General features: G+C 40.8%; 1 protein-coding gene across 2 annotated transcripts in view; it reads left to right on the top strand.

The window, feature by feature from the left end:
- Positions 1-21,418, top strand: part of ndrg4 (NDRG family member 4) — a 160,330-nt gene that overhangs the window by 8,299 nt on the left and 130,613 nt on the right. For both annotated transcript variants that reach the window (XM_048546331.2, XM_048546330.2), the window contains exon 2: positions 13,242-13,330. In XM_048546331.2, the coding sequence (XP_048402288.1) occupies positions 13,265-13,330 (66 nt within the window). In that variant the 5' untranslated portion in view covers positions 13,242-13,264. The remainder of the gene's footprint in view (positions 1-13,241; positions 13,331-21,418) is intronic.

Here is a 21,418-nt window from a genome sequence, read left to right as displayed (position 1 = left end):
ATGGATCTACTATCAATTCCCAATCTTTATTCCCCAGTTCATGCCTAATATTGTTGAAGTTAGCTCCCCACCCCACCCCAAATTTTTAATCCTTTCACCTAAGGTCTTGTAGATAAGTATGAGGTGATGCATCTTGGGAGGTCAAGTACGGGTGGAAATTATACAGTGCATGGCAGATCCCTTAGGAGTATTGGTATGCAGAAAGATCTGAGTGTGCAGGTCCACAGATAACTGAAGGTGGTAGGTAGATAAGATAATTGGGGGAAAAAAAAGGCTTCTGGCATGCTTGCCTTAATTGGAAGGGGCGTTGAGAGTAAGGATAGACATGCTGCAGCTTTATAGAAATTTAGGTAAGTCACACATGGAATATTGCATACAGTTCTGGTCACCAGACTAACAGAAGGATGTGGATGCATTGGAGGGGGTTTCTGAAAAGGTTTACCAGGATGTTGCCTAGTAAGGGGTTTTTAGCTATGAAGAAAAGTTGGAGAGACTGCGTTTGCTTTCACACGAATGCAGGAAACCCTGATAGAAGTTTGGAAGATTGCGAATGGCATGGATAGAGTGGGACGTATGAGGCGTTTTCCCAGGGTGAAGGGGGAAATTACTAGGGGACACAGGCTCAAGGTGTGGGGTTGGGAGGTAATTTTAAGAGATGTGCAAGGCAAGTTTTTCATACAGGATTGTGAGTGCCTGGAATGCTGTGCCAGAGGAGGTGATGGAAGCAGATACAGTGGCAGCGTTCAATAAGCACCTGGACGAATAAATGAATAAGAAAGAAATAGAGGGATAGGGATCCTGTAAGTGAAGACGCTTTTAATACAGAAGGGCAAAATGTGTTGGTGCGGGCTAGGAAGGCCAAAGGGCCTGTTCCTATGCTGTCTTGTTCTCTGCTCTTAAGTAGGTTAAACGTATGGAATTATGGTCACTGTTTCCGAAACACTCCCCACTGAAACTTGAATCACCTGGCTGGACTCCTTAGCCAGTACCAAGTCTAGTATGGCCCCTTTTCCTTGTTGGGCTATTTGCATATAGCTTCGAGAAGCCAGCTTGGATGTACCTAATACATTTCTGCTCCCATCCGAGCCCCTGACATGTAAGGGAGTCCCAGTCAATATGGATAAAGTTAAAATCATGCAGAGTAACAACCCTGTTATTACGTTTTTCCATAATCTGACCACATCTGTACTTCTCCCTTGCTGGCTGTTGGGAGGCCTGTAGTACATCCCCATCAAAGTGATTGCACCCTTCCCTGAACCCCACCCATGTGGCCTCACTGGATCAGCCTTCCAAGATGCCCTCCCTCAGTACAGCTGTGATATTCTCCCTAACCATTAACACAACTCCCCAATCTCTCTTACATCCCTCTGCCATGCCTAAAAGATCTAAATCTGGAATGTTAAGCTGCCAGTCTTGTCCCTCTTGCAACCAATAAGACTTAATTAGTTCTGAAACAACTGCTATTTCTGAGGTTATTGCCTGTTTTCCTTTACTCAAGTCACACTGTACACTTTTGCATTGGCATCAGTCGACAAACTAGTCAATTGTTTTGCTTGGTTGCTGCCTATAGGACACAAACTTAAGTCTATGAATTCTGGAGTTATTCTTTTAACTTGAGCTGATTCCTCTAGGATTTTAAAGACCTTTTTCACTATAGTCCTATTTGTTTTTAGAGTAACCTAAGGACTTAACTTTTTCTTTTTGAAAAACTTCATTTTCTAATGCAATGAGTTGATTGATTGTTGGTTAGTGAGGTGAGTTTAATTCTTTCTCTGAATAACTGGAAGTCTCTAAAACGAGATCAGTAGATTACCAATTAATGTTAAGAATTTCATTCTCCATTGAGTCTTGTATATTATGTTTGTTGCAGAAATTTCTGCAGAATCATTGCTGAATTGTCACTAGCTGAAATGATGTACATTATTTTAGAGCGGAAGCAATTTTTTTTCTGGCTGTGCTGGGAGTGAAACTTGCAAGTGAATATAATGTAACAAAACAAGAATCAGTGGTTGTTTATGAATTGCAATCTACATTGTTTTCATGACATAGTATAAGCACCATTCATGCAAAAAGTTTTTGAAACACAGTGGAGTCTTGTGAATCTTCCTTGTTTTTATGTTTCTTTCCAGAAATCAAAACAGTGGAATCTAGTGATGATTTGAAGGAGGCTAGCCTGAAAAGTACAGAGCGCACACTTTCGGTGGCCTTGTTTGTGCTGTGGTTGGTAACAGTTTAGGTTGCACTGTTAATAAAATGCTGATTGTTTTTGATGTTTGACCAGGGATGAATCACATACATCTTGTTTATTTCTTAACTAGTGCTGTTCTACAGGCACATGACAACTGGAAAATTGATCCCGCTTCTGTCAAATAGAGTATTCTCAAATTTCTGTTCAGATTGCTGTGTTGTAGGGCAAGTTGAGGCACTTTGAATTGCTTGCTTGTAGACCATTGTAATGGACTCAGTGATGTAACTGCTATGATGATGGTCATCTAGAGTTTCTTTTTCAGAGCACTGGACACAGCAGTTTATTTTAATTTAGAAAAATTCCAGTTTTACACATTAGCTGCCACCATGATGTGTTCTGTATGGTTATTATATTAACACAGTGTTCTTACAGAGAATAAGTATCTAAAGATTTATTTGTAAAGCACCTAAATATATTACAACTCTATTACAGTTTGATTATAGTCTGGGCTTATCTGAGTTGACAATCATCTGATTTTCTAGAGGTTGGAAGAACACACCAGGCCAGACAGCATCTGGAGGGAAGAAGCAGTCAATGTTTCGGGACTGAAGAAGGGCAATACCTGAAATGTTCACTGCTCCTTTCCTTCAGATGCTGCTTGGTCTGCTGTGTTCTTCCTACCTCCTGTTTGTCTACCTTTGGATTCCAGCATCTGACTTTCTTGTTTACAAAGTACAGCTGTAGCAATAAAAGATGAAGCTCATGCTTTTTAAATATAAAACTACACAGCATGCTGTCTCATTTGATTTTGAATCATTTAACTCTTTTTAAAATTATCTGCCTACCTGATCACAGGACAAGAGAGAACCTTGCCACTCTGCACAATAGTGCTATAGAATCTGTTACATCTGTCTGAGAGGGAAGATGCCTCTTGGTTTAGCATCTCATCAGAAAGGGAACATCTGAATGAAATGCTCCCTTCAAGCCTTTTAAATCTGGTCTTTCTAAGTACTGTTATTCATGACCAATGATAACATTATGAATAATAGCCATGAAAATAGGTTATTCCCATTAGGTCTGAACAGTAGTGTTATGGTTCTAGATTAGATTGGTGAATTTGTTATGATAATTACTGCAGGTCGGTAGCTATTTCAAATAAACTTTGATTACCTATTGGAGGGGGTCAGAGGAATTTTCCTTTCCCTCCCCTATTAATTGACTTCAGTTTTTTTTTTAAATGTTTGTCCCCAGAAGATTATTTTGTGGGGAGCATAAGTATCATGTTTGTATGGGACAGGACGGATGGACTAATACATCTTGTCTTTGTGATTCATTAAGGTTCCTTTTCATGTCATACGATGTGGTGTAATATTAAACAGTAATTGGATGCTTCACTCTCTAATGAACTGATAGGATGGTCTTGAATAGAGATTATAAATTAGCATGTATTGTTTATATAGTACAAAAGATAATGTAGATGTTGGGTTGATCAAGATTTACGATGGACCAGGTAGTCCTTAACCAGTTTATAGGCCATCTTGGATTGAACAAGCTACCAAACCAACGACAGCCAGAAGTTGTTCCATCTGTATGCAGTTTTAAATAAAGCTGTTCCGCATGATTCATCCTCCTTATTCTTAAATTACTGAGTGTGGTGGCAGTCAAGTTCATTCTTTAAATGTATTTTCCCTCCCACTTTGCCTATCCTAATGTCTCCCTGAGGAAGAGGGAGTGGGGGGGGTGGGCGTTGGTCACAGAATAGAGCACTGAGTGGTGAAAATGGGATTTGTTCCATTGCTATCTACATCTCTAATGAATGTGTGGTATTGCATCTTGGTAAGACAACTGGTCAGGACTTACACAGCTAATAGTAGGGCCCTGGGGAGTGTTGCTGAACAGAGAAATCAAGGGGTGCACGTACATAGTTCCTTGAAAGTGGCATCACAGGTGGAGAGGGTGGTGAGGGAGGCATTTGGCACTCTTGCCTTCATTGATAAGCGCATTGGTTGCAGGAGTTGAAATGTCATGTTGAGATTGTGCAGGACATTGGTAGGGCCACATTTGGGGAACTGCATACGTTTCTGGTCACCTGCTATTGGAAGGATGTTATTAAACTGGAAAGTGTGCAAAAAAGATTTACAACGATGCTAATTGGACTGGAGGGCTTGAGTTATAAGGAGAAGCTGGATAGACTGGAGTGTCGGAGGCTGAGGGATGATCTTTATAGAAGCTGTATAAAATCATGAGTCATAGATAAGGTGAATAGCTATGGTCTTTATCCCAGGGTAGGAGAGTCCAAAACTAGAGGGCATAGTCTTTAGGTGAGGGGCGGGGAAAGATTTTAAAAGACCTGAGGGGCAACCTTTTCAAGTGGAGAATGGTACATGTATGGAATGAGCTCCCAGAGAAAGTGGGAGAGGTAAATTTATAACATTAAAGGGCATTTGGATAGGTACATGAAGGAAAGTTTTAGAGGAATATGGGCCAAACACAGGCAAATGGGATTGGTTCAGTTTAGGAAAACCTAGTCAGCATGGACAAGTTGGGCCAAAGGGCCTGTTTCTACTCTGGCTCTCTGACTCTATTTAGTTAGAGACCAGTTGGTTTATTTAAAGGCTGTCAAAGCATGAGATCCGGGGGACTTATTAAGAAGATGATACATTTTTGAACAAACAATGTTAAACTTTACTATATAACTTTAAAACAGTAATATAATCTATAATACATATACAACTTGTGTTTTAAGATCCAGAATTAACATGTGGTTCATACGGGCAAGACTCTGTTCAAACGCCCAACACAGTAAATCAAGTGGCAAATGTGATCAAGAAAGATCTTTTGTATTTCTCAGCTATTCAGCCACTCCATAGTCCTCTGCTCTCTTCTTCTCAGAGCTGCCTTCCAAACAGCACTTGGAAACTGCAGCTCTCCTAATATAAAATCTGCTTCTGACTCTCTCTGCTACACTGTCTCTTGCCTGTAACATCTGAATGCCTCAGTGATCACCCTGTACTTCCTGAGCTGTACTGAGTGACCTGCCAAAAACTTGCAATAAACCTGTTTTGTTGCTGGGCAGCATTGAATGTTGCCAGCTCCCAGCTCTTGGAACTGTCTGTTCCAAAAATGATACCTGTCATAGATTGCTGGCTTGCTCATTAGTGCTTAAAAATAGAGGATTTCACTACAGGCTGTCCCTTTCTGAAACAACATCCTTGTTCCAGCTGGCCACGACCATGGAACCTCTGCTTTTATCAGTACAAACTCCCTCCTCCTTTGCTCAAACCTTTTCTTACTTTCTATCCCTTATTTCATATACTTTGAATTCAGGATTTATGCAACTGGGACACAGTTCATTTAGTGCTTAAGGACTGTGCTACCTTGTCTAGAATCATGACCAGTTAGTGTCTGGGGATGCGTAGATAGGTGAATCAGCCATGGTAAATGCAGGGATACAGACATGGGGTTGGTCTGAGTGGGATGGGTTCAGAGGTTTGGTGTCGACTTGATGGGCCAAATAGCCTGCTTCCACACTGTAGGGATTCTATAAATTCTACTTTTTAAAAACAGAAGCCACATCCTGTGCCAAGTAGCGTGGCACACTAGAAACCCCAAGTGTTGTTAGCTTTTGGTTAGCTCGATTTCAGAGATTTTTGGGTTCTAAATGCAGACAGTTACATAATATTACCATCAAAGACTTCTCTATTTCTGCCTTCTAAGTAGACCATAACTGGAGCTGAAGTTAATACATATAATGTTATCTTTGCATAGAAAATTGAGAAGCAGGGAGTCATAAGTCATAGAGCTTTGTTCAGCATATTCATTATATATAAAAGCACAATTTTCTATGATCATTTACAGGTCAATCAAAGTTAGCTATTGCTATAGTAACAGGTCACACACCATTTAAATAGTCAATAGCACTCTTGAGGGAATTGCTCAGGTGCAAAATACAAAGCTCTTTCAGTGCTATATAATCTTACTTACATATACCACTACTGCTTCACCCTGTTGGTGTCAATCATTTGCACCATTCATACCCAGTATTAATTAAATCATTCAAATTCATTTGAAAAGGTTTGGAAATATTATTATCTTTGGAGTTAATAGTTAACATCCCTAAACATACATGTTTCGGGTGTAATTAATTTCGTTTGTGATTAACTTGAATTGGAACAAATTTAGCATTTGTTTACTTTGAATTAATTTCTTGAACGTATTAACTGGCTCATAGAAAAACTTTCCTTTTGTTCACTAATGATCATCAATGGTTTTATACTTAAAACTAATCAGGGAACAAAAAATGTGATTTATACGGTCTTTCACAATCTTTGGCTATCCCAAGCCACTTTACAACCAATGAAGTATTTGAGTTGCAGTAACTGTTGTAAAATGGGGAAACATGGCCCTGTCACTAGACTACAAATCTACAGGCCCAGAATAATACTCTGGGGACATGGATTCAACACTTAAATTTAATTAATTTTGGAACTAGAACTGGACAGTAATGATGATATTAAGCCACTGACAAAATAGCGGTAAAACACTTTTCTCCGTCTCTAATATCCTTTTTAGAACAGAATCTACTCTCATTAAGTAATCTGGTTAACATATGATTCCAGACATCCATGAATGTGATTGATTTTTAACTTCCCCCAGAAATGGCTTGGTAAACCGTGTCATTTATAGTAAACTGCAGAGTTTACTATGCAGAATTAAAGCTGAGTGATCATCTGACAAGAACCGAGACCTCAAAGAATTAAGTCACATCCAGAACAAAAACAAAGTTGCTGGAAAAGCTCAGCAGGTCTGGCAGCATCTGCAGAGGAGAAAACAGTTAACATTTTGGGTCCAGTGACCCTTCCTCAGTAACATCCAACCCTATTGACCCTGCGACGTTCCCCATCATCAAAACACGGGGTTTGGGCCAAAGTTCTGAGAGTTCTCATGCATTTGAAAAAAACAATATAGTTATACTCATGGAATTTTTTTTTACAGCCAATGCCTCAGACTCCACCACCACAATCTCTGGGTATCTCCTGTCCCACCATCAACACTGTCATATACAGGGCAGGAGAAAGCAGTCCAGAGACGACTCAATGCTGATCCAGACCCCACAAAGTCTCATGGGCAAGGAAATCTCATATTGAATACCACTTAGTAAACCCTTTTCAGCTGATTTTTGAATTGGTACTTCTTCGTAGCACCACACAGAAGACAGACTGATGGAAAAAGGTACAGCATTTGGTCTGGGCAGGGGATCTTCAATCACTACAAATGGCTTGGTAGTACTGACCCAGCTGGCTGGGACTTGAAGGATGTAGATCCTAGACTAGGCCTACAGAAGGAGGTGTGGAAAGACACAAGGAAAAGTCTGCTCATCATAAAATCTCTACAGTGTAGAAGCAGGCCATTTAACCCATCATGTCCACACCAACACTCTGAAGAACATCCTGCCCAGACCCAACTCTCCCTGCCCCCATCCCTGTGACCCTGCATTTCCCATGGCTAATCTATCTAGCCTGCACACCCCTGGACACTTTTTAGGGCAATTTAGTGTGGCCAGTCCATCTAAACTGCAAATCCTTGGACTGTGGAAAGAGACCAGAGCACACAGACGAAACACGTGCAGACCCCGGAAGAACATGTAAACTCTACACAGATAGTAACCCAAGGGTGGAATCGAACCCAGGTTCCTGGTACTGTGAGGCAGCAGTGCTAACCAATGAGCCACTGTGGTATCCCTAGACTGCATCCTCACAATCTACCTGTTCCACATACATTTGTTCATGATAGTATTAGCAGGATTGACAACTGCACAATCCATGTGGAAACAATATCCTGTTTTCATACTGAGTTTGCCTTCAGTTGTGCTGTGTGACTCTACCGTTGTGCTAAGTGGGGAGAAATTTGAACAAATATGGCAATTCTGGAATGTTATCCATGAGATGGACATAAAATCATTCTACCACTGCCATGAAGTCAGAGAATTAATGATAATGGGAACTGCAGATGCTGGAGAATCCAAGATAATAAAATGTGAGGCTGGATGAACACAGCAGGCCCAGCAGCATCTCAGGAGCAGAGAATTAATCCTGTTTGAATGAAAACTGCATGAGGCAAGTGAGCAGCACCCACGTGTACCTAAAATGAGGTGACCACCTCATGAAGCTGTATAAATCAAGTATTAATTCTAATATTACTGAATTTTTGAAAAGCACACTTGAAAACTAAAAGACACTACAATAACAACAGCGTTGTTTCTGTAAGAACAGGGTGTTTGGAAACAGACATCCATTCTGCCATACTGTCAGATGTTGCACTGCCTAGTTTGAGAATACAATTTACGCTACTGAATTTTGAGCCCAGGTGATCAGAATCAGGGGACTTGCCTGAAGGCAAAAGGATTGTTGCGCTTTTCTCTTCCCTGAAAGTTTGAGCATTTAAAAACCTGCTAGGTGGCTTCTTTACTTGCTGAGTCATCCTGAAGAAGATTTTGGTATCCACCTCACTGTTTCAAAATCAAAGGCATCCTAGTTGAGGGGAATACAAGGATTAAAAACAACATGAAGTTTATGACAGATCATGATGGTTCAATATGACTGACCAAGTGCCTAGAGGAGTGTGACAGGTGCAGGGGCTGGGAGAGGGACTTAAGGATATTAGGAAAGCAAAGAGCGCATGAGAAAACATTGGGTAGAATAAAAGAAGACACTAGAGATCCTACTCCAGAAACATTAACTCTGCTTTCTCTCCACAGATGCAGCCAGATCTGCTGGGTTTTTATAGCAACTTCTGACTTTTTTTGTTTTTCTAATTTCCAGCATCTGCAGGTTTTTTGGCTTGTGAGGCATTTTTTTTCTCCATTAGAAGGTTCAGCAAGATACCGCATGTGACAACAGTTTGTACAATTTTTTTTTGACTGCAGATCAACATTTGCAACAATCCATAAACGATTCTTTCCTCCCTGAGTTTAATTTTCACTTGGTCAAAGCACTTTTAAGATGATACTGAGCAAAATCTTATTTCGCAGACTTTCTTCTTTTTAGGTTCGTTTTGTAAGAAATTATTTTCCAATGAAAAAGACTAGTTGATTAGTTCTTAGCCATGCCAAATGTACTCCTATTTGATGATGGGCAATTAAAGAATAAACTTTTTTTAAAAATTCAAACATAGGATGAGGGTGTCACTGGCTGGGCCAGTATTCTTTATCTTTATTCATTAACGGGATGAGGGTGTTGCTGGCTAGACAGCATTTATTGCCCAGAGGGCAGCTCAGAGTCAGCTACATTGCTGGGGGTTTGGAGTCACATGTTGGCTGGACCAGGTAAGGACAGCAGCGTCCTTCCCTAACCAGATGGATTTTTTCCCAAACAATCAACAATGGATTCATGGGCATTATTAGATTCTTAATTTCAGATATTTTATTGAATTCAATTCCACCGTTTGCCGTGGCAGAATTCGAACTGGGGTCCCCAGAAGATTACCTGGGTCTTTGAATTAACAGTCAAGCTATAATACCATGAGACCATATCCTCCAGTTAATGGAGAGGCAAAGGCTCCACACGAATGGTGAAACAGTTTGATAACTAACTGGGAGTCAAAGCTCCATAAATATCCCCAATGTTAATGATGAGGGAGACAGCACAACAGTGCAAAAGATAAAGTTAAACCTTTCCCAGCCATCTTCAGTAAGAATTGCTGTTTTGACTTCCCATGATCACCGATGTCAATCTTCATCTAATTTGATTTACTCCTTGTGATGTAAAGAAGTACTGCTGCCATTGGATACTGAAAAGGCAGTGAGTCTTGACAAGATTCTAAAAGTAGGACTGAAGACTTTTTTTTCCCTCTGGGGCTAATCAGGTCCCTAGCCAACCAGATCCATTACAGCTACAATACTGCCAAGCACCTGATGATGTGGAATATTTCCCAGGTAGATAATTACCCCCAAAGGTAGGGCAGTTTCAATCTTACCAGTCACCACCTGACCAATCTACGTTGGCCATCAGCAAATAATGAAAGAAGATTCTCAACAAATGCTTACAAGCAGCATAAACTCTGCAATAATCCTATGAAATGATGCTTCAAATAGATTCTACTAGAATGACTCATTTCCTGTCCCAATTACATCCTTGGTCTACACGTGGACAAGAGTTTAAAATAAAAGAGGTGAAGTGACTGTCGGTGACATTAAAGGAGCATTTGGCAGTATGACATCAAGAAGCTTTAGCAAAACTGGAGTCAATGGCAATTGAGTGGGATGCTCTGTTTGTACTCCTAGCCTAGCAGAATTAGTGATAATGGGAACTGCAGATGCTGGAGAATCCAAGATAATGAAATGTGAGGCTGGATGAACACAGCAGGCCAAGCAGCATCTCAGGAGCACAAAAGCTGACGTTTCGGGCCTAGACCCTTCATCAGACCCTCTCTGAAGGGTCTAGGCCCAAAACGTCAGCTTTTGTGCTCCTGAGATGCTGCTTGGCCTGCTGTGTTCATCCAGCCTCGCATTTCATTATCTTATTATAGCAGAATTAGTGTTAGTTGTTACTATTGAAGGCCAGTTATCTCAGTCCAAGGACATTATTGCAGGGATTTTTCAGGATAGTTTCCTAGGCTCAAACATCTTCAAATCCTTCTTCAGTGACTTACCTTCCATCGTGTGGTCAGAAGTAGGGATGTTTGGTTATATTTGAACAATTGATCAGACATTGAAACAGTATATGTCTGTTTACATCAAGACCTGGACTACATTTTAGGCCCGGGCTGAATAATATTTATTACACAGATCAGGCAATGACCAACTCCAAGGGGTAGATGACCATCTCCTTTTGACATTCAAAGGCCTTTGATTCCTGCGTATGCCACTAAGCATATCCTTGGGGTTATCATTGATCAGAAACTGAACCAGCCACGTAAATACTGTGACTACACAGACACATCAGCAATTGGGATTTCTGGGGCAAGTAACTCCCCCAAAACCTGACCACCATCCAAAAGGCACAAACTAGGAGTTTGTTGGAACACTCTCCATTTGCCTGAGTGAGTGCAGTGTCAACAATGCTTGAAGCCTGCCTATGTCCAGTACGAAGCAGTCTGCTGAATTGGCACCCCATTCTCCACTTTTTAACTACTTACTCCCTGCACACCAATGCATGGTGGCAGCAATTGTGTAACATATACAAGATGCTTTGCAGCAACTCACGAAAACTTCTCCAGCAGCTGTTTTCAAACTTGCACTCTTTAAGTGTGATAACATTTTAAGGCTATGGGCTTAGTGTGGGAAATTGGAACTACTGTAGGTAGTAGCATTTTTTTTTTTTGGCAGGGCAGACTTAACAGGCCGAAGGGCGTCTTCTGTTCGGTATGTTTCCTATGAATCTCTACCACCTGGAAGGAAAGCCTAGCAGGTGCAGGGGTCCTGTTCCCATGCAGGTTCCTGATTTGGAACTACATCAATTTTTTTGTGCTTGCTCACTCAAAATCCTTCATTTCCCCATACAAACAGCACTATCAGAGGTGACGTCAACTGTCCACTTTGGCTCTGAAGAGTCATCTAAATTTGAACTGTTAGTTTACTCTCTCTACAGATGCTGCCTGACTTCTGTGATCGCCAGCATTTGTTGTTTTCAGGAGAAGTTCAGACATTTGTGCACTAGGTGTACCTTCGTGTGAATCAGAAAGTTGTGGCCCTGAAGACACAGTCTACACTACTACTTTTTTAGTGTAATCCTGAAGAAATGTACTGTCAGAGGTGCCATCTTTTGAATAGGATGTTACACCAAAATTCTTCCTGCCTTCTCAGGTGGACTTAAGATCTGGCTCATTCAAAGACAAACCGGAGAGTCCTCCCTATGATGACAAATACATCACCCTCAACCAAAGTCACTAATGTGGAGATGCTGGTATTGGACTAGGGTGGACAAAGTCACAAGTCTTGATGAAGGAGCAGCGTTCCAAAGTTTGTGATTTTAAACAAATCTGTTGGACTATAGCCTGGTGTTGTGACTTTTGACAATGTCGTTAAAATAGATTATTGACCATTCATTTTAATTTAAATGAGTCTACTCTCCAGAAGCACTTACTCAGTTGTAGAAAGTTGGAAATTTCCTGAAGGACATTCATGTATGCACATTATTACTTTCTTAGGTTTATTTTGAGGTTACTTATTATAAAATGTGATTAGGTTCCTGTTTAAATCGAGGAGATGAAATGTTGTACTGCCTTGTTTGTTTACAAATAATACTCACCAGGTTTTGATCTTTAAGTGGAGCATACCTTGGGTCTGTTAACTGCCCCATTTTATTAACCAAAATTCATTAATATCTTTCTTTATACTGTGAAAACCCCTGTAAATATAGGTGCATTCCTGGAAGTTCCTTGATCTTAAAACCTGGCGCTAATGCCAGCAATCTGCACGTGTATTCTGCTGTCACTGCAAAACATGTAATATTTGTATTGTAACAGAAATATTGTGTTTTTGGAATGGCAATGTAACAATGCAAGCACAGAAACTGAGATTGTGGATAGTGTTTGTTTGTAGTTACTCCGACTGTCCTTTGCAGGCCTTGGTTTTGGAAACCGGTGCTGTTTGTTGTTTGAGTTTCCCGTCAGTAAATGAGCTGTCAGTCATTTTTGGCTTTAAGTGAGCATCAGTTGACTTCACCTCTTGTTGGACTTGCTGCTTTCAGGATGATTTCCCCTTTAAGATATGGACAGTGTATCATTCAAGCTGCCCTGTCACTAACACACTGCAGGTTCCACCTACTGGCTAACTGGGGCAGCCACTCTAGAGTTGGAGCCGTGGAGGAAACATTCACCAGCTCCCCTCTTTTTTTTTTCCCTCCTTGAGAAAACAACAGGGTTCTGCGACCCCCCCCCCCCCCCCCCCCCCCGCACAGTGGAAAACATGGGCAAGCACCACATATTAAAGGGTCAGTCTTCCAGAGATCTAAATTCTGCACTGGCTTACAAAAAAAAAGCTTTGCTAATATGATCAGTAAGTGTCCCAGTTGTTGCTGTCTGGTAACATTGCTTTGTGTTGTGGGTGTTACAGGATTTGACTGGCACAGATTGGAAATGGCTGGACTGCAGGAATTACGAATGACAGAGGAGAAGCCTCTGCTGCGGGAGCAGATGTCAGTGGTGAGTCGGTATAAGATATGATTTAAAAACAAACATCTCAAGACCCTTTGGGTCAGCTTTTTGGGGGCCAGCTTATTCAGATCAATTGCTTCTAGCATCTTCTTTCAGTAACATTTCATTGTATTGAAATTGTTTTACCCTAGCGCTTCTCACTGCTTTTCTATTTCTTAATTATAACACTCTCACATCTAATTTAATGCAATTCCACATCAATTCCTCTGTTTCAAATATTTTGCTTTAATGTTGCCCTAGTTTCTGTTCATGTTTTTCAGTATTGTGAACTGAGTGACACCCTGCCTTACCCACACACCCAAACCACCCTGCTGTTTCCCCAATCTCTGTCTCTGTCTCTCTCACTCACTCACTCTCTCTGTCTTTCAAATGCACACACACAAACTTCCTAAAATACCCTCAAATAAGAATTAATCAGGCCTCTACTGGTTTAACTTACTTCAACAGAGGCAATGATGTGGTTGGCCTTGCAGCCTGTAAATAAAAGGAAGAGAGGAAGCAGAAGTCTGAGCTGTTTCTATTTGTGGTCCAGCAATCCTGAGATGAATGAATGAATGAATGTCTGGTATGAGCCCAATTGTGTTTTGCTGTGACTGGCACTTTCTTGCTCAAATAATGTGACAACGTACTGTTTCTGTTTCTGCACTTGTAATCCAGAACCCTGCACTAGCAGTCGCTAAAATAATTCAGATCTCACTCTCCTAGTTTGATGAATTCACTTCTACTTTTATTTGAAGCTGCAAACCAGTGTCAGCTATGAATTTAATATTAAAATGTGATTGACATTGTTGAATTGTTATCCAATTGGCTCACTTATTTTATCTTCTAGTGAAAGTGAGTTCAAACTGGCTAATGTGTGACTCTGATATGATAGATTCTTTATTGCTCTCTAAAATGACTGAGCACATTCATGGGGCAAAACATAAATTTTGTTTGCTATTCAGTCGCACATATTATCGTCATTCATCTCCCTACAATGTGGGAGCAGGCCCTTCAACCCAACAAGTCCATACTGATCCTGGGAGCATTCCACCCAGGCTCATTTCCCCCTACAACACATCCATGAAGACAAGGGGCAATTTAGCACAGCCAATCCACCTAACCTGCACATCTTTGGATTGTGGGAGGAAACCGGAGCCCCCCAGACACAGGGAGAATGTGCAAACTCCACACAGACAGTTGCCCAATGGTGGGGTTGAACCTGGGTCCCTGGTGCTGTGCCACCCTGTCAGCACAAGGCTTTACATTTTCAAGCATTGTTGGAGAGTGGGATAGGCTGCTTTATTTTAAGTAGAATTCTGATTTGATACTAAAATCTCGAGTCAGAAATGAACAGTTCACATTTGAGCTTATGACGAGCAAGGGTCATTAACAAAGCATAAGAATGGTGGAAATCTCAAAGCTAGCATACAAGCTCAGCAAGTAATAAGGAAGGTACATGGAATCAGAGATAATGGGAACTGCAGATGCTGGAGAATCCAAGATAACAAAGTGTGAAGCTGGATGAACACAGCAGGCCAAGCAGCATCTTAGAGATACAAAAGCTGACGTATCAGGCCTAGACCCTTATTTCAAAGGGAATTGTGTACTGAAATAAGGAATTTTTTTGCTAAAACCAGACAAGGTGCTAGTCAGATTACACCTGGAATAATTTTGGGCCCCTTATTTAAGGAAGGATATATATGGGCATTGGAGGCAGTCCAGAGAGGTTTTATTAGTCTAATCCAGGTATGGACAGACTGTTTGACTAATGAGGGGAAATCGAGTAGGATGGGCCTGTTCGGAAGAATGAGGCAGCTTTATTGCACATTCAAGATTCTAGAGAGGGTTGACAAGGTAAATGCAAAAATGTTTTATCCCCATATGGGGTAGTCTCAGGCTAGAAAGCATAAATTCAAAATAATCTTATCCATTTTAAGGTAGAGGTGAGGAGAAATTTCATCTCCGTAGTGAAGAGAATTTGTTCTTGCAGAGGGCTGGGTCATTTTTAAGTATATTCAAGGGTGTGAGAGACAGCTTTTTAATTAGTAAGGGAGCCCAGGGTTATGGGGTAAAACCATAGGAAAATAGAGTTGCGAATTCAGTGCCAAACTCCACTCCTTACATAGAAGCCTTAATGTGCAGTATGGAAGTCACAAATTGCATGGCTAAATGTAAATACTCTTAAAGGGAAGATAAAATTGGTATAACTGTATGATTTAAAGTTTTCAAAATCCTTGCTCTTTAAACTTAAATGCTGTGGCTGCTGGTGAGAGTTTAAACAAACTGCTACCTACTGAACTGTTTTGTTTGACAAAAATTGATGAGAAAAGTAGCAACTGGGCATGGAGTTTCGATAGAATTCTTTGATATTTTCCCAAAGGCTTTCATTATGCCATTATGCAAGTGTTTGTTTGGCTGAAATTCATATCTCAGCATGGGTTTCCCCATTTATTGTGGGATTGAAAGCTCCTTTCTGTTCTCGAGCTCTTTGTCCAAAGGCAGGTCCAGCTTCCAATGTAAGTAAGGCAAAGTGGCAAGTCCTAAATCCAGCCCGGATGGAATGGAGTTTGAACCCCGTATTGTTAGTATCAATTTGATCAACACCAGCATTCCAACAAACTGCGCCAACTAGCCCTTGGAAGTAAGAGTTGCCACAGCAACAGAGACATTTAATGTGCAATGTGTGGTTATTAATGGGAAGAGGCTGCAATTACTTTTCATCACATGCCTGGCTAGGAATCTCACCCACTCTTGCTGCCTGCCATTGACATATTTTGGAATGACTGCACGTTGATACTTTAGCTGTTTTGCAATGAAAGCACCAGGTTCTGGAGTGGGAATTGGATCTGAACCGCTGTCTCAAATACAAGACTAGTATCCACTCCAAGATAATAAAATGTGAGGCTGGATGAACACAGCAGTCCCAGCAGCATCTCAGGAGCACAAAAGCTGGCCTTGAAGGGTCTAGGCCCGAAACGTCAGCTTTTGTGCTCCTGAGATGCTGCTTGGCCTGCTGTGTTCATCCAGCCTCACATTTTGTCGTCCAGTTACCTTAAGGGTTCTGAATAGAAATATACTTCTCTAAAAGATTAACCACTTGATATTTTAAATCTTTCTTCTTAGTTTAATCTCGTGTGCATGAAGTGTGATCTGTACATGGCTGTTGAAGACCTGGCCACACTGGATAATGGGTGACTGGTTATGGAGTTGACATGAAACCTAGGAAAGGTTAAGTTGATATAGAGAGCACGAATGACTGTGAATGGGGACTTGAGGTGCCATGGAGTGTATGAGGATCCGTAGAAGTGGGTAAGGATTAGAGGGCCTAACAAAGTCTCACATAACTTAAATGTGCCTTCTACCCAACTACTCTCAGTAGTCTAAGATAACAAAGTGTGAAGCTGGATGAACACAGCAGGCCAAGCAGCATCTCGGGAGCACAAAAGCTGACGTTTCAGGCCTAGACCCTTCATCAGAGAGGGGGATGGGGAGAGGGTTCTGAAATAAATAGGGAGAGAGGGGGAGGCGGACCGAAGATTGGCCTGCTGTGTTCATCCACCTTCACACTTTTATCTTGGATCCTCCAGCATCTGCAGTTCCCATTATTTTCTATCTCTCATCTCAGTAGTCACTGGCTACCATGGTTCCCTCTGTCATATTCAGTCAGTTTACAGGTTTGTTGTCACATCTGGCTCAACACTCTTAGGATTGAGATTAGACTGAATATTTACATTAAAAAAAACACTAACACTATCCCAGGCTAAATGAGCTCTGTGTTCTGCAATTTTGTTGATTCATCTTTACTACTGAAAGTGATACTGATTTCATATATACCTCTAGTGATGTAATAGAGTATGCTATTTGACAATTGCTTTAGAACAAGTTGACCACTTCCCCCGTCTCTACAAAAAAAGGGAACGGATAGCAGAATATCTTTTAGAATAAAACTTAATGAAAGAAGAAAATATAGACATAATGACTAGTTAATTTAGTTGAGATTTTCTGAGGTGTTCACTTGCTGGCCAAGGAAGGTGAACAAAGGGTTACATTTTAATTTTCTCACAATGATACAGTACAAAAATAGACCTGTCTTTCAACAACTGATGAGCAGGTATCACTAAAACCAAGAAAATAATCTGATTGAAATGCCGAGATGAAACAGCAAATATTTAAGAGCCGAGCTGAAGCTGTTTGTTGCCGAGCTGAAGCTGTTTGTTGCCGAGCTGAAGCTGTTTGTTGTCCTTTGGTCTCCAGAGTTTTTTGTGTTCTCCCACACATTCCTTTCATAGTATAAATACCATGTTCTTCCTAATAATAAAGGTTAAGGCAGCACCTTGTCACTTTGAAGGAATCTTTTCCTCCGTAATTGTTGTTGTTGCCAAAATCAAAGGTCTGGATTTTATGTTCACTTAGTGTGATGACCCTCCCTGCAAGACAACAATTGTGGTATGCTCATTGTAAAATTTACCCAGAACAACAATATTGCTGCTCTGTTTGTCTATCTAAATCTTGGCCCTGAAATTCTTGTGTCAGTGTGCCAAGACTGCAGTATAATCTCCGTTGGTGAGTGTGCAGTATGGACTAGGATTCTGCAATATTGGTCTCTGCCCATTTCTTCCATGCACATAGTTTCTAAAGGGATAAGAGTTAATAGAGTTCATTTGCTTCCTTTTTTAGTTTAAGAAGATGGAGTGAGATTTTAAGCAGATGAAGAACTATAAGATGGTGCGCTGCAACTAATTTTCTGTCATTTGTCATCAACAAAGTAGTTTAATTTCTGTTAAACTGAGGGCAGAGACTGAAAAAAAACAATCCTTACTAAACTGCATTTGTTAAATCTTTTCTTCTGTTTTAATTTGGATCCTCTTGTTTGAGAGCAGCTGACAACCTTCATAGTGCCTATTTCTGAATGTCTGGACTGCAGGATCAAGAGCGCAGTGTTTTTAACTTTTTTTGCCTAAAGCCAATGGAAAGGCAAATAACTTTTCTGTAGGAATATTATTGTTTAGAATTCTTCTGGTGGATAAAGAGCTCAGGTGACAATCTCAGCCCGCTCAATACTTTGCTTTCGGTAGGCAACCGAGATCTAGGTATGTGTAGATATAACACGTCCCTGAATGCTTTTGCCTTTTCATTTATGAGACCAATGTGCATGTCCCCAGTTCTGCTTTATCTCCAGCAGACTGCACTTCTAAAATTATCACTATCTGCCCTGGGTTTCTCAAGTTCCCTTGTCCTTCAAATATCTATTTCGTCAGCTTAGCAGGTCTGGCAGCATCTGTGAAGGAAAAAGCAGAGTAAACGTTCATCATGACTGAGGTCACCGGACTCTAAAAGTTTACTCTTTTTCTCCTCCACACCTGCTGCTGAGCTTTTCCAACAACTTTGTTTTTGCTCCTGATTTATAGCATCCGCATTTCTTTCGGTTTTTACCTATTTCTTCAGCTCTTGCAGTGTTAAATGCACAATTCGTGCAGGAGGAGAGCAAAAGTCAGTTTTTATTCACAAAGTAAACTTCTTATAAATACATAACTCCTAACTATACAACTCACTGCAAGTATCGATAGGTCTGTTTATTTTCTTTGGAACAAAACAGATCAGTAAAATAAATAAATGATCAACCCTTTGGAAAGAGAGACTAACTTTATAGCTTTTTTTTTAAAAAAAGAGTTATAGTAATGGAAGCTTATCAAATCAAAGTTACATTTCTGCAGATGATATACTGTAACATCCACCTGTCACAGTGTCTCCTTTCTTTGTTTTTTTTGTTTTTGAGGAAAAAAAACATGTTAATAAAACAAGTTAACTAATTACCGAAAGGGCATTGTAACACCAATCAAGACTTCAAAGGAACCTTGTCAAATCAAGCAAAAATGTTATTTGGGAAAGTATGATGCACTGAGGAGGCAATGGCCTTGTGGCATTATTGTTGGACTGTTAATCCAGAGACCCATGTAATGTTCTTGGGACCCGGGTTCGAATCCTGCCATAGCAAATAGTGGAATTTGAATTCAATTTTAAAAGAATCTGGAATGAAGAGTCTATTGATCACCAGACCCACAGCAATGTTGTTGACTCTTCAAATACCCCTGGGCAGTTAGGGATGGACAATAAATGCTGGCCTAGCCAGTGACACCCTCATCCCATAAATGAATAAAAATAAACACCAACTCCAACACCAACAGTACCCACGAGTCATGAGGACCTCCAGTGTGCCAGTAGACACCGCATGCTTTTCCAGGGACCACTCAAGTATAGTACTAACCATTGAAGAGAGTCAGACAGGTGGTCAGGACTAGCAAATTCCCATGGTCCCTGCCTGGACCTATGATGGCTATCTTGACTAGACATAGGAAATGTCTTTTTCATTCTATTTTGAAAAAAAAATAGAAACCTAATAACCTATCTACGACCTAGCCCTTAAAAAGACACTAAGAAACTAATTTTTAAGGAAAAGCATCAAATCAACATTTTGTTATAGGAGGGGATGATATGCTCTGTCACCTGTACTGCCCATCAAACATGGAAGCTTTTGCAAATTTGCTTAAATAATTAACCAATGAGTGGCTCACACCTTATTTTATACAATTAACACTTTTATTAATTTCCTTTGGTTTGGATGCAATGCCCACAAAATTCATATTTTTTGCTTCTCATCCCATGCTGCATTTTGCACAAAAGTACTCTATTGATTGTCGCACTTCCTGGCCCCTGGTGTCAATTACCATGAAGCAATACCATGAGAAATTTTCTAATACATTTTGCAATTAAAAGTCTTATGTCTAGATAGCATCTGGAACATCACACCATGAAATTTAGAGCCAGGGACTATCATACCTCACGTTGTTAGGGAAAATAGAAATAACCAGTTACTACTTGAGTAACCAAACAACTGTTAAAGCACAGCTCTGCCTCCCTAACCTGTTCTTCCTCTCATCCATCCCTTCCTCCCACCTCAAGCTGCACCTCCATTTCCTACCTACCACCTCATCCCGCCTCCTTGACCTGTCCGTCTTCCTTGGACTGACCTATCCCCTCCCTACCTCCTCACCTATACTCTCCTCTCTACCTATCTTTTCTCTCCATCTTCGGTCCGCCTCCCCCTCTCTCCCTATTTATTCCAGTTCCCTCTCCCCATCCCCCTGTCTGATGAAGGGTCTAGGCCCGAAACGTCAGCTTTTGTGCTCCTGAGATGCTGCTTGGCCTGCTGTGTTCATCCAGCTTAACACTTTATTATCTTGGATTCTCCAGCATCTGCAGTTCCCATTATCGCTGTTAAAGCACAAGTGTGGAATTGGGGAAAAGAAACTGTTAGCAAGGAACAAGTCACCAGCAAAAGACTGTCCAGCCAATTCTCTGAACAATTTTCAAAATTGCCAATCAGTAGTACAAATAAACAAACAATCAATTTTACACAACCTTTTTCAGACTGACAAAATATGGTGTCAGGCTCATATTTTGACTCCAGATTTATTCACATTAATTTTATTAGAACACTCAGTTAATTAAATATCCTGTTGTAGCTCATTCACCTCCTTGGTTCATTTCATAAATATTGGTTCCATGCTGTAAATCAAACCAGCTGGGCTGTTGAGAATTGGCTGAAAGGAAATAGTTTACAGAGAAGGGATATCTGAACAAAAATGTTAAATTTTATACAGTTTTGTTGTCCTTTACTCATAAACACAGCAATGGGATGTGATTGTTCTTTGTTCTATGTGCTGACGCAAAGAAAATCACAGCACAGGAACATGCCCTTCAGCCCTCCAAGCCTGTGCTGATCCAGATTCTCTATCTAAACCTGTTGCCTATTTTTCAAGGATCTGTATCCCTCTGCTCCCTGCCCATTCATGTATCTGTCTAGGTACATCTTAAATGATGCTATCGTGCCCGCCTCCACCACCTCCACTGGCAATGCGTTCCAGGCACCCACCACCCTCTGTCTAAAGAACTTTCCACGCATGTCGCCCTTAAACATTTCCCCTCTCACTTCGAAATTGAGTCCCCCACTCTGTCGGGCGGGAAGGCTTCTTGCTGTCCACCATGTCCAAACCTCATGATTTTGTTGACTTTAATCAGGACCCCTCTCAACCT

The sequence above is a fragment of the Stegostoma tigrinum genome, chromosome 16 (genome assembly GCF_030684315.1).
Source record: "Stegostoma tigrinum isolate sSteTig4 chromosome 16, sSteTig4.hap1, whole genome shotgun sequence".
NCBI classification, from domain to species: Eukaryota; Metazoa; Chordata; class Chondrichthyes; order Orectolobiformes; family Stegostomatidae; genus Stegostoma; species Stegostoma tigrinum.
The sequence above is the reverse complement of the archived record's forward strand: the minus strand, read 5'-3'. Positions and strand labels throughout refer to the sequence as shown.